General features: G+C 40.5%; 1 protein-coding gene across 1 annotated transcript in view; it reads right to left on the reverse strand.

The window, feature by feature from the left end:
• IL1RAPL2 (interleukin 1 receptor accessory protein like 2) overlaps positions 1–17,114 on the reverse strand; it is a 347,213-nt gene that overhangs the window by 10,524 nt on the left and 319,575 nt on the right. The window contains exons 6-8 of the mRNA XM_062502960.1: positions 14,618–14,747; positions 7,628–7,773; positions 2,393–2,536 (exon numbers count right to left, since the gene is read on the reverse strand). Of these exons, the coding sequence (XP_062358944.1) occupies positions 2,393–2,536; positions 7,628–7,773; positions 14,618–14,747 (420 nt within the window). The remainder of the gene's footprint in view (positions 1–2,392; positions 2,537–7,627; positions 7,774–14,617; positions 14,748–17,114) is intronic.

Below are 17,114 nucleotides of genomic sequence, written 5' to 3' on the forward strand. Positions count from 1 at the left end.
GGCTGTAGGGAAGGATGGAAGATGTCCACCTGGCTCGCTGACATTCCTCTGAAGTCAACAAGCCAGCCAGCTTTGGAAGCCTATGCAAAACCTGCCGCCCTGTCCATAAGGAAGCCTGCCAAAGCCTTTTAAGAGATGCCAGTGATCCTGGAGGCAGCATTCCTGCAAAGGTCTGAGCGTTTCTGTGGACAGCAGAGCCCTGGCATCCCTGACTGCAGAGAGCCAGTGCTCCCCGAGCCTCCTGCCCCTGCAGGGGCACAGCTGCCCTGCCCAGCCACCTCAGCTCGCAGTGCCAGGGACCAATGTGGGCAGAACCAGCTCCCTCGGGCTCCTGGGAGCTCCTGCAGTGGTGCTGCAGCTCCACAGCCTCAAACTTTGTGCACCAGGGCAGAGAAGGAGCTGCCCATCCTTGCCACTGCTGGCTCTGGGGCTCTGGGAGCAGCACTGTTCAGAGCCATTTCCTAAATGGATCCTGTAATCCTCAGTGTCATTTTCTCTAAAAGCAATGCTACACGGGAAGTGAGCACATCCGACATTGCTTACGTGGGATATTTTTAGAAATAGGAATAAAGCGGATCTGTTGAGTTCCAAATTTTCTTTTTTAAAGAAATACTCGTAAAAGTGGAAAACGACCCCGTGATTGCATCCATACATCTGAGTGCTCATGGGAGCTCTGTATGCTCCCACTACTGCCTACACGAGGAGAAACAAACATCCCTATATATGCTTTGACTGCTGTAACATTCTGCCTCCATCTTTCATCCTGCAGGATCAGAACGAGACACAAAGCTGCAAAAGGTCTACAGTTACACACTGGGAAAATAAAAGGCTGTTTTCAAAATTTATAGGCACACAAAATCCCTGTGTACTCATGGGGCTTCCTCTAAACAACCAGAAAATAATATTGTTTCATAAATTAAAAAAAATATTGAACCAAAGAAGTTCCATTAACGTAAAAATGCATCAGCTCCACACTGAAAACACAGGATAAACAAATCGAAGTGGGCTGGAGAAGTCACCACTTTTGGTTGGTGTGAAGCAGGGATATTATATTGGTATAATCCCAAGGTGTTTGAGGAAAAGTACTTCCCAAACCACATAATCTCACCCTTCCCTTTGTCCTAGGTACCAGAAAAATATTGTGCAGTATCATACAGTATGGAAAAATAATAATTTTAATTTTTTTCCCAGTCATACATGAGGATGGAGAAAGAGCAAGTTTCCTGATCTCTACTCCTGCTATTTATCAGAGAATCACAAAGTATTCTGAGCTGGAAGGGACCCACAAGGATCACCCTTCCTCCTTCTAAAGTCCCCTAGAAGTCATTCCTTCCATTCTCCAAAGCTCTTACAATTTCATTGTAGTGGAACCTTTGCACACCATATCTACCCATCGTGAAACAAAAACATTTATTACTGTGATAACAGAAGTGCCAATTGCAGAAAGCAACATGACAATGCAACTACACATTGTTTTGGCATTACAGAAAATGTGTTCCCTCTTTTCAAAAACATTAGAGTTTCTAGATGTAGCATTCCAGAGCCTGTGTGACTGCTAAGTGTTGCAGTGGGCTATGACAAGCACCTACACTTGAATACTGTACTTTCTCTCTTTAGCAGATATTATTTAGATGCATATTAATAACAAATTAATTATGAAAGAAGTGTTAAGAACATACTAATAGGATTTAAAGACTGGGATTTAGTTTACAGGGTTCATAGGGGAACCCTCCAGCTTCATAGGAGAAGGAATGTTCTATATTCAGAAGAATTAAAGCTTCAATTCAAAAATACAAGTTTAGCTTTAGGCACCAAACAGAATACATGCGAGTGAGAAGGAAGGTCAGGGAAGAAAAAATGGAAAACAGCCTAGTTTATTCCTAAAGATACTCCCCAGGCAAGCTGCACATTCCCACCAAGTTGTTTAGAGTCTCCCAATTAACTGAGGTAACCAGTTAGCCTCATAACAATCACCTCTCACTAGTCAGAGGAGGCCACTGGAAGCCTGGTGGCAATTCAATGAAAATGCGTCATGAAGAACACGTGGTGAAAGGCTGCTCAGATACAGTGTGGATCTCAGAAGGGATCCTGGACACATGTGGCACTGAACACATGAATGTGAAGAGTTCACAGGTGACATGTGAGCCTCTGTAGCAGACTCATGAACAATCCTTCTGGCTCCTTTTTGCTCACGGCAGAGCCCAGTGACATTTCTGTGAAAGATACACTGATCTCGGGGGGCTTTGGGAGAAAGCCTTGGGGCTTGACACTGTTGAGTGCTTAGTAGTTTAAACTAGCAGCAGGTATCTTTTAGGATTCATTTCAGTCTCACCACTTTGGGTCTCTGAAATATTTCCATTGCATATTTTCAGTTTCTTGTGCAACCGCTTACCATCAGCTGTTTCATCTCCTCCAAAGTTCTGTCTGTAGAACAGCATTAACTCTATGTTGTAGCACTTATAGATGGTCACGAGCAAAATAAGCAGAAGAAGGATGGCTCCCAGTCCTCCAGCTAGTTCTATTTTGTAGATCAAATCTAAAAATAGCAAGAAAAGGCAAAAAGGTTATGACCTTTCCAAGCTATATTTTCTCTATTCCACCATACAATTCCACATAAAATTGTGCAACGTCTAATTATAATCACCATACCATTAAGAATGCCTAATAATTTTGTCCATTACCTATTACTTAATTTTACTCATTTACTCCATCTACTGCCCACCTGAAATAACCATCTGAAATCCAGAATGCATTTGAGGCTATATATGTAAATCTCCTACACAGGAACTATGTGGTGATCTTACACAGGGAAGTAACCAACTTTTAATGAGCTGGTGGAATTTGAAACTTCTGCATTGGCAGAGTGCATCAAATGCTCTATGCAGCACGTGAGAACAGATTGGGCAGGATCTAGTCCCTCCCCCACCAAATGAGACAGCTTTGGTTTTATATTTGTCAAGCCTGTGGACAAGCTGATGTGAGCTGCCAAGCCACAGCTTCAGCTGGATCACTGGAAAATGAGTTGAGCTTGCAGGAAGCCCAAGATAACACAAGAATCCAGGAGCACACATTAAACTGCAAAGTGCCATTTTGTCATTTTTGTAGACATGCATATTTGTAGAGTTCACATTATACTTTAATGGGACCTAGTGTTAGTTAAAATTTCCTACTCAGATGCTTTTATTAGGAAACATCACAAGAACTCAAAGAACTCCACAAATACATCCAGAGAGAGTGATCTATCTTTTACAGCTGGGGAAACAGGTTTAGAAAAGAGAAGCAGCATGCTCAAGGTCATTCAGCAAACCAATGACAAAATGGGATAAACCCCCTTGGATACCAGTCCAGAGCTCCATCTGATGCAAGAGACTCACATGAAGAGCATTGTTTTTTATCCTGAAATGTCCTCTGAAAGTAACATTGCTCCTAACACCACCTGGCATATTACTTAGCCATAAAAGACAGAGGATGACAATTTGACTCTCACAGCCTGTAGTAGTTCAGATAAGACGTCGTGAAGATATTTGCTGCTGTGACAAACACAGTGAGAAGTTGCCAAACTAATACAGGCAGGACAAAGTTTTTGTGATCTTTACGCTTCTAAAACTTAGGTCAGAAAAAATTACTCGTATGTCACTTGTGTCACTTTCAAGATAAAAAGCAAATTAGTTGTGTATCTTTGGGGGTTATTCTAGCCTTGCCATGCCTTGTATTTCAATAATTAACATCAGATGTCAAGCTATTCCCAGTTTACAGTATCTCTGATGTCTGTCTGGCAAGAAGTCATGGACTAATAGATGGAAAAAGTCTATTATAATAGCTATTTAATCTCTCTGAGAACACAGGGAATTCATGGGACTTTTACTACACTGCATGATAAAGCTGCATGTGCTCTGGGGGATAAATCTAGGCAAATAGAGAACAGAGTTGGTTAAAATCACTTTTGAGGGGAATTATTTTTTTAAATTGTATTAAAACTTTTTTTTTGCTAGGAAATTTAGATGATGGCAAAGCTGCCAGCTTGGAAGGAAAGAAAATGCTGAGCCTTGCAGCCCACACAGAAGCACAGAGTTGTGTACACTTTTGGTGGGAGAATGGCAGTGTATTAAGCAAACCCACAAAATCCAGCTCAAAAGACAAAATTGATCAGCTTTTGCATGTCCAGTATTTGCCCTTCTGCCCTATGAACTCTCCTAGGGGACAGACACAAGGAGGCAGAAAGACAAAGCTTTTGAGCTCCCCTTATTTCCATTCCAAAGTGGAGGCAATGAAAAAAACCTTGGATGTTCAATTTTCTTGCCTACTCTACTTAGTCTTAGCATCTGATTAATTCCTTCCTCCTCAAGTGGTCCTCATGGAGACAAATAAGGAAGCAGCACATCCAACACCAGAAAGGAAGCTGAATCTGATCTCTGTGCTGTAAAAGTGACTGAAAAATAGCTAATAATACTGATAGTTTCTAATGTAAAATAATGTAGAAAGACCTTGCCACAACATATTACACATATTACAGAGGATCATGGTCTTTAAAATAGCAAAACTCTCATAAATACCCAATAGAGACAGCTATGTTTTAGAAGTTCCTCATAATTTAGTGATGTATCAGTATCAAACCCTATCCCCTAAAATTAGTTCCTTGTAAGTCTTGATTGAAGGCACGAGGAAAAAAAAAAGAAAAAAAAATAATGAGAAAAAGTCATCATAATATTTACTTTTATCTCAATTCACTACTTCTTGGCACTAAAAGCATGGTCTGACTTTATGCTGTGGTTTCTGACAAGTTATTTATCTTTCAGAACAGTTATATTATAGACTATGTAGACTTCAGTCACTAAAATGCTGGACTGTTTTCAAACCCTTTTGAAGGGAATCCTGAACTATTACCACAACTAAGGGACAACTGGGTGTATACTGCATTTCCATGTTATTTGAGCACCAAATATGCTAGGACAGCACAGAGAAGAAAAAAACAAAAGAAAAGCAAACCAGACCCCAGATTGTCCAGAACTTATTTCTGAACTGCTTGAAATCAAGTACCAGTGTGGTCTTGAATTAAGGCAGCAAAGAAGACAGCAGACAGCTGTGTTCAGGTCTTAGGAGCATGTCTGATTCTGCCTTTGCATTGGTAGCTTTGGATTTTAAACTGGATTTGGTTCTTTATCGGGTGAAAACCTCCAGTGATAAAAATAATCCTAAATGATGGCACACGCTCTGGGGCTACTGATAAAATGAAGCTATGCAAACAGCACTCCTGTATTCTCCTGAAGGTTTGTGGGGACTTTAGCACAAATACAGCAAAAGGCTTTTATACATTTTCCCTGAAACATTTGAACAGAAAATTTTTTCTTTTTTTTTTTTTTCCTTTTTCCAAAGCAAATTATGTGCTAAAAATAACCATCTGATGTCAAAACAAGAAGTCTAGAAAATCTTGTACATCTTCAACTTTGATTTTAGGTTTATTCCTGTTTTTCATCCAAGCCAAAAAAGAATAAAACAGAACAGAGGGCAGGTCTAGAGACAAAACAGAACTGAAAGTGCCTCTTGTCAAACATGGATAACGCAGCTCTTAACAGGTAAGATTTTGGAGGGAGGGGGATTTCTATAATAGAGATCTGTGCTGCAACACATTGCAGTAGAAATCTGTTCTTTGACACACACAAAGGATGCTGGTCAACAGCATTCTGCAAGTTCTGCCCTAAATCTTGTCCCAGCTCAGTAAATACAGTAGTATTTCCTGACTCATGAATATCTACTACTATTTACTAGTATCTACTAGTAAAATCTAGCTGGAGAAAGTTAGGATAAGAAGCAATTAAATCAAGTTGGAGAAAGGAAAAGTTTGGTCAAGTATTTGTGAGAACTTAATAAATAACAAACAGGACAATGGGACAGGCAGTCAAAGGACACAGTAAAATACAGTGGTTATTTTAAATGACACTTTAATAGCTTGAAAATCAGCTACTGAGAGTGCCTGAGGGGAATATAAGTTTTCTACAACCACAGTGCAGAGGGAAATGAAATAGTAGCTGCAAAGTGATCCTTTCCACCTCCAAATTCTGTATTCAGCAGTGCTTCTTCCATAATTCCAGCAGAGCTCTGAAATGTCTGCATTTTTTGTTATAAATAAACCTAGCTTGTTATTCTACTGTATGCACACAGCAGAACATTTACCAGTGCCAACAGAGATATACTTACTTACTATCAGTTGTTTATTTATGAGGTTCAGTGGAAGGAAAGGTAGGACTGTTTTTGCATTCTACAGAGACTAATCTTTCATCACGATGACCAGATTCCCTAATTAAAATTGTGACAACCGTCCACAGTTTAAACCATAGAATTCTAGAATTGTTTTGGCTGGAAAATACCTCCCAGATGACTGAGTCCAGCCATTAACCCAGCACTGCCAAGCCCACCACTAAACCACGTCCACACCTCCATGGCTTTCAAATCCCTTCAGGGATCATCCCCAGATCCTTCACCACCTGGCAGCTTTTCATCCCTTCTGCCCCAGCCTGGAGCTTGCTGTGACCCAAGAGCAGGACCAAGCACTTGGCCTTGTGGAACCTCCTCACACAATTGGCCTCAGCCCATGGATCCAGCTAGTCCAGATCCCTCTGCAGAGCCTCCCTGCCCTCCTGGATGTAAGTTTGTAGTACATAGTAGCATGATCTGCTAGATCAACATTCTTTTATTCCAACTTTGCTGCAGTGAAAGCACAAAAAGGAGTGGAACTGCTCTTTCAGGTTTGCCTCATGAAAACAATTCTTCTCCTGTTTTGTCATAATAATTCAAATCCAGGAATGATGGCAGAGATCTGGACAATGTATCAACTCTTTAGTCAACCTCCTATGCTGATGTTCTGTGGTTTCAGGTAACAGCTTTGCCCCAAGGGTGGAACCAGAGTGATCAGAATCTAATTTAAATGTCAGCCTACTTATGAATAGGAGAGCTGATTGAACAAACAACAGAACTGCCATGAGATACTGTTACACTTGATAATGACTTTTTCAAACACAGAATACAGTAGGACTTTAAAATTTGGCACAATCAAATACAAATGGTTTCCCTTCTGCTACAGACAATTCTTCAGCAGTGGTGTTCTCCGTTCAGGAGCAGTATAAAGCAAGACAACCATGATGGGGTAACTTTCCATGTATTTGTAGCTCCCACTGCATGTTTCTGTTTCTGATGCAGTTAGAAATCAAGATGCATGGAGACAGCTTAAAGTTTTCAATTTAAAACACAAAGCCAGGTAATTGAGAAACATGGGAACATCTGACTTCACTGCCAGGGCACCTGTTCTAAGAAATGTACATTTTAACCGGCCTAGTCAGTCAATTCTGGACCAAATTCATAGGTTGTTTAATCCACATTACTTCTCCTGACTATTGGTGTCTTATGGGTGACTGTATTCCAGGCAAGTGCATCACCTGCAAGCCAAATTTCCTAGACACCAAAGAACAATCTATGACTTTTTTCTCCCACAGATGGTAAACTGAAGCTGTGCACAAGCACACTTCAGCTCCCAGCAGGCACACAAAATCCAGTCTGGCTCGGAGAGGTCAGCGGGACCTCTGACTGATGTGGTGCTGCTGTGAGACCACAGATAAATAAAAGGGTGAATTACCTTTTTTGCGCAGGAGAACACTGGCATGTTTCCGTCCATTTCTGTTCTCCACGTGACACGTGTAGTTAGCCAGGTCTGCCTCCTCTACAGCATCAAAGATCAATGTCAACTCAACTTCTTTTTCTCCAAGATGTTCTCTGAGGAGTCTGAAAGGAAGGATACAGACTTCGCTTTAACTGAATTAATAGAGATGGCAGATTTGCAAAGGCACTATATTTCTCAGCACAAGACCAATATTCCTTGGCCCCCTTCACTCCTGGAGAAGGACTTAAAAGGAGAATCATGTTGCCATGTGAAGCCAAGGCTTCACAGAGGCATTTTTCATGACCACCAGAAGGCTTTTTCTCTTGCCATGTCTAGTGAGGAACTGAACCAAGTGCAGGAAGAGGGGCCATGAGCACAGTGGTTATGTGTAGCTCCTTTACATTGGCTCCATCAGAATCAAATGCTAAAAACAATGCTTCTTGTAAAAGAAGTGACAAATATCCATTTTTCCAGAAACAGGATGTGCTACTAAGCCATCAGTGAACAAATTACAGGGCAATTTAAAGGCTGGGTATTGTGATACATTTTAATTCCGTCTGGAATATAAACAAAAAGAGCTGTGCTTGCTACTCTCTGAAATTTCCCTCTATATTTTGCGGCTAGATCCTGACTTTTAAGGGGAACAGTGTCAAGAACAAGAGCTCTCTGCTCCTTTGAGAGGAAAGAGGAGACGTGCAAAATCCCCGCAAATGGAGTAAAAGTTCTAGCAGACTTTCAGGCCAGAGGTATAGCCTTTTCATGTCATTGTTCTCATGTGAACATTAAAAAGGTTGCAAAGTAAATGCAAGTTTTCTGCTGCTGACATCAAGTCTAAAAATACCATACCCTATTCTTTCAAAAGGCTTATCACTTGCTCAAGAAAATGTTGTTGCTCCTTTGAACAGGAAAATCTAACGTCAAGTAAAATCCACCAGGTTATTCTGATCCTGTTTGTGTAATGCTGCACAAGAGGGTATAAACAAAATGTGGGGTGCCCTCGCAGAGAGCTGTTAACTCACCACTGTGCATGGTCCTCCAGTGAGTCTGATCTCTGGAAAGACTGTGTACAGCACTGTGAGGTAAAGGTATCAATAAAAACCAGGTTCACTAAAAAAGAAATATTTTCTCCTGAGACTGAAAGGAAGAAACTGGACAGGAAGTAATGAACCAGAGTGCTGCCTGCTCTGGATGGAAACTGCTGCTGGAGACATTCACATTTGTCAGTAATGGCAAACCCCAAGCTTCTCTATTATAAACCAAAGACATTTTGTGCACACACGTTTCCTTATGTATATTATTTCACATGACATCCATGGAATTCCAAACAAATTGGAAACAAATCAAAAAATCAGTTGACAGCTGACTGAACATGAGCCAGCAGTGTGCCTTGGTGGCCAAGAAGGCCAGTGACATCTTGGCCTGTATCAGGAATAGTGTGGTCAGCAGGACAAGGGAAGTCATTCTTCCTTTCACAGGAAGTGTGGACACACCCTGAGTGCTGTGTCCAGTTCTGGGCCCCTCAGTTTAGGAAGAATATTGAGATGCTTGATCACATCCTGAGGAGGCAACAAGGCTGGTGAGGGGCTTGGAACACAAACCCTGTGAGGAAAGGCTGAGGGAGCTGGGGTTGTTCAGCCTGGAGAAAAGGAGGCTCAGAGGTGACCTTATCACTCTCTACAACTTCCTGAAAAGTGGCTGTAGCCAGGTAAGGGTCAGGCTCTTTCACCAGGCAGCACTGACAGAATCAGAGGACACAGTCTCAAGCAGTGCAAGGGAAGATATAGGTTGGATACTAGGAAGAAGTTTTTTATGGAAAGAGTGATAAAGTACTGGAATGGTCTGCCTGGGTAGGTGGTGGAGTCACCATCCCGGGACGTGTTTAAAAAAAGACTGGATGTGGCACTCAGTGCCATGATTTAGTTGAGGTGTTGGGGCATGGGTTGGATTCAGTGATCTTGAAGGTCTCTTCCAACCCCGTGATTCTGTTATTCTGTGTGATTCTGTGAGAAGAGAAGTATGAGGGCATTGCACCAGACAATCAAAAATACAAGCCTGAGTGCTATAAACACGTCTCTTTAGTAACTGAGAAGAGGCACCAGAGCATCCACAACAATTCAGCCTCTTTCACTGTGGCAGCATAACTTGCAAAAAAGCAAGTTATGGAAGCAAATGGAAAAACATTAGTTTAAAACACTGTCTGTGTCTGTGTGTGTTGCATTTGGAAACTTGGATTGCATCTTCTTTTTTCTCTTTAAATTCATTCTCATTGATTACGTTTTTTTCTTTTTCTAAATTCTCGTCTGGAGTCCAAGTGGAGAAATAATGGAAGAAAGGTTGAATTTGCATAATTTCTGGCCAGAAAAAAACCTCCTCAGAAAGCCTGGTCTGTTTGCATACTCAGCCTAAATCACTGGGAGTGAGATAAATCAATTCTCATTTACTGATTATTATGCTGTATCTATATAAAGACTCAGGACAGCCACTCTTCTCTGCTGGTACACAGCATGCCCAACAACTTTTGGTCTACAAATCATGCTGCAAGGAACAATATAATCATTAACAGAGAAGAAATATATCTGGGAAACTAATCTGGAGCACTCTGTGAATGTTCAGATTTTGTTGTTTACTGTAATCAGGATATTTTACAGAGAGAAAAAAGGAGATAGGTTACAGTTGAGATTAAAAAAAACCCTGTTATTTTTATCTATATCTAAACTACATGCATGTAAGATAGAACAAATGACCCTTAACCTAAATTTAAATAATACATGATCAGCTAAAGAGAAGCTTTCATGAAAAAAGAATATCCATTATATTTGGACTGAGATTTTTTTCCTACATATCTTCTAATAGCAATTTTTAGCAAGGGAACTCTTTAGAGTGGGATCTATCATGAAAATGCTGACAAACATTTAAGCATTATGCTGGCAGCAAAGTTTAGGAAGCTCTTAGTGGTGTTAAACCCTTCATTCCTGCTTTTTCATTTTTTTCTTCTTTTTTCTTTTAAGCATTACTCTGCACTTATATTATTGCCACAGAAATGCACAGTTGGTCACTTGCATTTTTAAAACACATATGCAGCCCTTAATTAATTGCATAAATTAATTAATGGTTGTGATTGGTTCAGAGAACATGTAACACAATATTTTGGGGTTAGAAAAGCAATACAACACCAACAAGTAAGACCTTAAAAGTGCAACAGCATTTGCTGCACGCCCAGAAGATGAAGCTCTGTCCCTATCTGAGGTGGGGGAAACTTCACCAGCATCACTGTCAACACATGCCAGCTCTCACAAGTTGAGAAAATAATAACTCACTCTTTCTGGGTTGCTGAACAAACTTTAAGAGTAATTACAACATTTAATGCATAGCCAATTCAATGGTGCTTGACAACTCACAACAAACGGGATGGAAAGGGAGAAATAAAAGGTGGGTGATACAAAAACAACACTCAGCTCCTTCTTTTTCTTCAGGCTGAAGCATTTTATTTTATCTGAAACAAAACATTTTGTCTAGTGAATAATTTTCAGGTAAAAAATATGTATTTTAAAAAGGAAGGATTATTGCCGAACAGAAATGCTTTCTTTGAAAATTATTTTATTGTTTAGATTTTTCAAATCCTTAGTCATATTTTCCCAGTATCTTTCTGCACTAAGTTGAATCTGAACTTAAAACACTTTTACTTTGAGATCATATTTTCCTATAATTTTCAGTCTTTGTATGACCAGAGATAACAAGGCCATAAGAAAGCTTCACTTTGGTCTCTCTGCAAGACCACAAGACAAAAGCATTAATTGCAGACCTTTGCTAACTGCATGAGAGTTGGGACTTAGCAAAAAGGAAACTTTCATTCTTTATAAAGCTGAGGATCTGGACTGTGAACAGGGTTATGAAGTCTGCTCCCTTCCTTCAACTCCTTAACAACAGGCTGTAGATGAAAGGACAGATCTGTGTGTACACAAGCACCTCTCCAAAGCAAAGTTGTTCAACTGGCAGCACAACAGTGACCTTTCCTGCACTGTGTTTCTTGTTCTCTGCCCTGAATTTGTCTACTTGAGCAGTATAAGCTTTCCAGGAGAGGGCTATTGCTTCCACACTTCTCTGCAAAGTACCCAGCACATCAGCCAGGCAACTGTGGTAGTTCTGCCTCCTGCCCCCAGCACCCCCTCCGAAAAGAAAACAACATCCTTATCTTGTCTGAGCATTTCATAACCATCCATTGACTTCTGTAGGTGATAAATCAACCAGAAAAAAATAAGGCTGCCATTCAAAATGTCCCTATTCACCTTTTTTTCATGCCCCCAGAATGAGTTAAACTTTTTCTACTTTAAAAATGGACAAGATAGACAAAACAAGGACAAACATACTTTACAAGATGAGCATTCTATTCTGTGGTGTTGCCTGAAGAAGAAAAAGAGCAACTCACAGGTGGCTGAGAGAGCAATATTTATGTCTGAAAATACTTTGCCATGGCAGAGAGCTGGTGTTGAAATTTGCTGTGGGCTGCTTTGATAATTGGGTACAAGTGACAACTCTGCAGACATGCTTAAAGACTCTGATTCCTTCTTTAATAACTCTGGTTCAATTTACATGACATTTTTATTAATGCTGTGAAAAACCCACCTGGCAAGCAAAGTCTCTTCCTCCTTTCCCCCCAGGCATGTCTAACACCTGAGGATCTTAATTCAAGGGAAGGCAAGGGGGCAGCTCAGACAGGGCATCACTGCCTCCAAGTCCTGCAGTGCTGATGAGTTTCTTTTTATTATGAGGCTTTGTAAAAAGGTCTAATAAGTACTGAGAAAACCAGAGCTACACAAATATTACTTTTGGTGAAATGTGCTTACCAAAACCCAGTTCCACGGATTTAATATGAACAGGAATGCTCAGGTTACACGCATCCTTATTTTAAGGCTTTCAAGGCAGCACAGTGAGTGCTAACCATGCACACTGGGGATGGGTGGTTTGTGCTCCCACACATCATCCATTTGCAAACCTGAACTCTCATCATACACAGAAAATCTAGCAACACAATGGATGGCTACAGTCCAGGTTAAGGACAGCACCATAAATTCAGAGTGCTACTAAATTTGTGAACTAATTCAAGATAGGGGATGCACAGCTAAAATGTGCTAAAGGAAAAGCCCATGGAATATCTCCTTCTGGTTGTGACAATTCTGTACAACTCCCAGCTTCTCAAAATGAAACGTGCTGGTAACACCACAGAGAAGCAAACTGATGAAAAAGGCATCTAACCAGCAAGATCACCATGGCTTATCAAATTTGAAACACACATGACAATTTTTAAATACATCAATAAGTACAACTGGGTGGAAGATGTGGGCTGCCTCAGGGCACTGGCAGAACAATTAGTGCTGCTCAGCTCCCCTGAAGCAGCACACCTGTAATGGAACACTAAATCAAGAGCTGTTATGGGCAAAAAATCTTTTGCAAAAAGTTACCACTTCAGTTGCCACAGATACTTCTAAATAAAAAAGGGATGGGCTGGAGCACTGCTGGTAATGATGCAGTATGTTTTGGAAAATGCTGTTTTAAATGCTGGCAGCATCACAGGAGATTAGGTATGTGATAAGAAGTTTTGCTGGAGAGAAGATTCAGTGAATTGTAAAGGGTCTGTAAACTGAGTCAAAGCACTTTAGTAGAATGAGAAAAGCGACTTGTCACAAATTAATTTGAAACATGAATCTGCAATGAGATGGCACAACAAAGGACAAGTAACAGCCTTTTCAAACTCAGTTTCACTAATAAATGTACATAAAGGAGAAGTTTTGAACTGTGTTAAAGCTGGAGCACTCTTTAAATACAAACCTCAGATTCTCCAGATGCAGAGGAAGAACACAACCAAAATCACTCTGTTCGTATGTATACACACCAGAGAGCAAGGACACAATGTCATTAAGAGCCGATTACTTAAAATGGAAAGTTTCCAATAATTGCTTTCTGTGATCAGAAGCACAAAAGAGGACTATACAATGGCAATATAAGATAAATGTCATCTATGTGCAATTAAGTATATCTTAACAACTTGTGACTAAATGGCTGAAATTCACATTATTGATCAAGTAATAAAGCAAAGGAAACTCTCTCCACTTGCTCTCCAAAATCACCTTTACAAGAATAAAAAACTCAGACATGAGGTTAAAAAAATGTGAACTCAAAAGTGAAAAGACCTTGTCTTTCTTTATAATCCATATTTATTATATCATAATTTCTATTCATTGTATCTATGGAAGCTGGGACCACCTTGTGCATAGTATAACCATGACTTAGTCTTTGCTCAAAGAATGATAATCAGGTAATTATTAAGGAAGAGAATAAGGTACTGTTAGGTGCAAATTCCATGAAATTTCTTGGGGATACAAGTGTGTTTTCTTTACATCAAGTGATAACCAGCCCCTGGGAAAAAGCCAAGCACAAGCTGGATATTGGACACAGCCACTCCTTCCTCTCCCTTATATGTTAAGCCTGGAGAAACAAACACTGCTTCTTGAAGGTTCTGGTTAAGGCACACTGAGAGCTGTATCACACAACACAGCACGCTCAGGAGAAGAGAAAAAGTGTGGTGACTTTAACAGGAGACCATTTGTCTTTAAGGTTAACAGTGGTGCTGAAATGGACGTTACCTTGCCAAGGCAGGTCCCACGGGATGGCTGCAGTGGACAGCACCATTCCCACGCAGGCTAAAATCAACCCCCAGGACACTCGGGAGATGCTGCAGCTACCAGCCATCAGGGGAATTTGGTAACACGTGTTCAGGCACATACACACAAGCTACTCTGTCTTTAGAGTGTACTTGCTACAAAGGAGAGAGAGCAACTCACACAGCTCTGGCTCCAAGCCACCCATCACCCTTTGGACAGAAAATTATCTCCACTTTCAATTACAAGCTTGTCAATCCAACAGACTTGTGGGGCATACAGTATTTTAAATAGTAAATCCAAAAAGTACCTGACTTCTCCTTCTCTAATGTGACCTTCTAATTCTTCTATGAATTTTTCCCCTTTCATCCAGTAGATCATGGGGCCTGATTCTCCGCTGAATCCAAAGAAAGCTTTGCAGGCCACAGTCAGTGGATTTCCTGAGGAAAAAAGGAAGAGAGATTAGAGACTTTGTCATAGCTACTAGTGAGAAAATTATTATAAGAAATATCAACACCTCAGATAAACCTCCTTATGAAAAACTGGAGGAGGAAAAAAAAGAGAAAGAATAACTATAAACCATGGGAAAAAGAGTGATGTTGATTTGCATCTACAGGAAATAGCTGTAAAATGAAACTCTGAGATTATCCCTAATTTAATTTTTCTGAGAAAAATAGTACATGAGCAGTAAGAAGGTATGGAAATAGTGGCAACATAAGGTAACACCAGACTGGTTGTTAAAAAGAAAAAGGTGACTTCCCTGTCAGACTCCTTGAATCTCTACCAGGACTAGAGATTTGTCCCTAAAAGGCAGGTAAATCACTGAATGACTGCTCCTTATCCACCCATAAAAAGACAGAGGAATAATTCCTTCCTCACTTAGATAGAAATCAAATGTTAATCAAGTCTTGGAGCTGCTCAGAGAGTTTTAAAGATTCCCAAGAAATACATGATGCCAGTCAGCCCAACACTGATGTTGCTGTCAACAGGCTTTTGGCTAAGGACCAAACTTCAAAGCATTATTCAAGCAATAGAATAAAGAATTCTCCTTTCACCTCTGCAAAGATACTTGCAAAAAAAACCAAAAAAACCCAAAGTAAAACTCGGAAATTAATCAAATTTATTTTCAAGAATTCAACATTTAACTGGGTTTTTGTTTGGCTACAGTTTTAACTGTTCTAGGTAGCCCAGGACTGTGTTTCTGCTGCCCGTACAGATGGCTGTCTGCCTGCAGAAGAAAATAAGAAAAATAAAAGACAACAAAACAAAATCTCAAAGACAAAAAAAGAACCAAAAAAACCCCAAAAAACCTCTCAACAAGTCAGGAAATTTGGAAGAACCGTGCCCATTCCCTCAGCATGCACATACAGCTGCTGCCCCTACTTTTCTTTGCCTATTTTACTTCAAGTAGGTGCTCTGGGTTACAGAGCAGGTGTAGAATCAGCAACTGAGGTGGAAGAACAGACCTCATCTAATGTCAGTGGAGACTCCTGCTTGAATCTTTCAAGGATCACCTATGGGAAGCCTAAATAATGAATTTTACTGTATTCTAAAGAACTGTTATTATGTTAAAAGAAATTTTATTATGTCAGGTATTCTCCATGTCAGCAGGAGACTTCTCTTGGCTGAAACAGAACAGGACTACACTTTTCAAGGAGGGGCTAATCACTTGGAGCACACCACTTGGCTGAGCATGGGCTAATGGTTTCCCAGGACTGACTTACTGTGCCTTAATCATTCACCTCTTGTCCACCCAGCAGTGCTAACTTGCTGTGTGCAGACTCAGAGCACATCAGAGCTGTGTGTTAAAGTGCTTTTCTTTGCCTAAACCCCCATAGAGCTGAGTCAGCTGCTTGCACTTGTCTATCTATTATTTCAGTGCCCAATTTAAGACATGTCTAAAGAGTCTGATTAGTCAGGAAGTGCAGCACTCCCAGCCATGGAAAATCAGCCGCCTTTAAATTGTTTCCAAGTCAAGATCCAAAATTACAAGTCCTTAGAAACATTAGGATACAGCAAGAAAAGATTTAAAGGCTGCACTTGAGTTTCTGTTTCTCAAATAGCAAAAGACAAAAATGGAAAATGTTTATCCTGAAAATGTTTTCCAGACTCTTTCATCATCTCCATATTCAAGATGAACTCTGGCACCCCAGCTGGCCCCTGAACATGTGGAGATGCTGGCAGTTACACAACTAGATCAGACATGCAAGAGAGAAGGAGGAGTGGATATTCATTTGTCTGTACATCCCGCAACACCGACAACCATCAGACAAAGTTCCAAACTTCCCTAACTCATGAAGAGTCAGAAACACTTCTAGGCAGATATTTAATTCCACAAGTTCACCCAAGCCTGTGAGGTGCTGTGTGCCATCCATGGGTAAAGGGGACAACTGGAGCCTCTGGCTGTATCCACCTCACCTTCTCCCAACATGCTGACTGCCTGCATGGTGTGAGGTCTTTTGTGCTGCTTGCCTTGGAGTCACCATACACATCTTTTTAAATACCAGGTGGCAATTCCTAGCATGTGGCTGCTCAGTCCAATGCTTGATATTAATGGAAAAAGACATTGTAGCAATGTGAAAAAGAAAAGGGATAGACAAGGCCCATCAGCATTGACAGTATTTGCCCTTTTCCTGGACATTAAGTGTTACAGGCAAAATATCTTACAGAATGTGTGTTTCCTCAAACCAGCTGATTTTTACTTAAAAAACAAGCCCTGAGAAATGAAAATATTCCACGGTGAGACTCAGATTTCTGTACATGCAGAGTAAATACCCTGAGGTAATAATGTCTGGTTTGAAGAAATA

The sequence above is a fragment of the Cinclus cinclus genome, chromosome 15 (assembly GCF_963662255.1).
Source record: "Cinclus cinclus chromosome 15, bCinCin1.1, whole genome shotgun sequence".
Taxonomy (NCBI): Eukaryota; Metazoa; Chordata; class Aves; order Passeriformes; family Cinclidae; genus Cinclus; species Cinclus cinclus.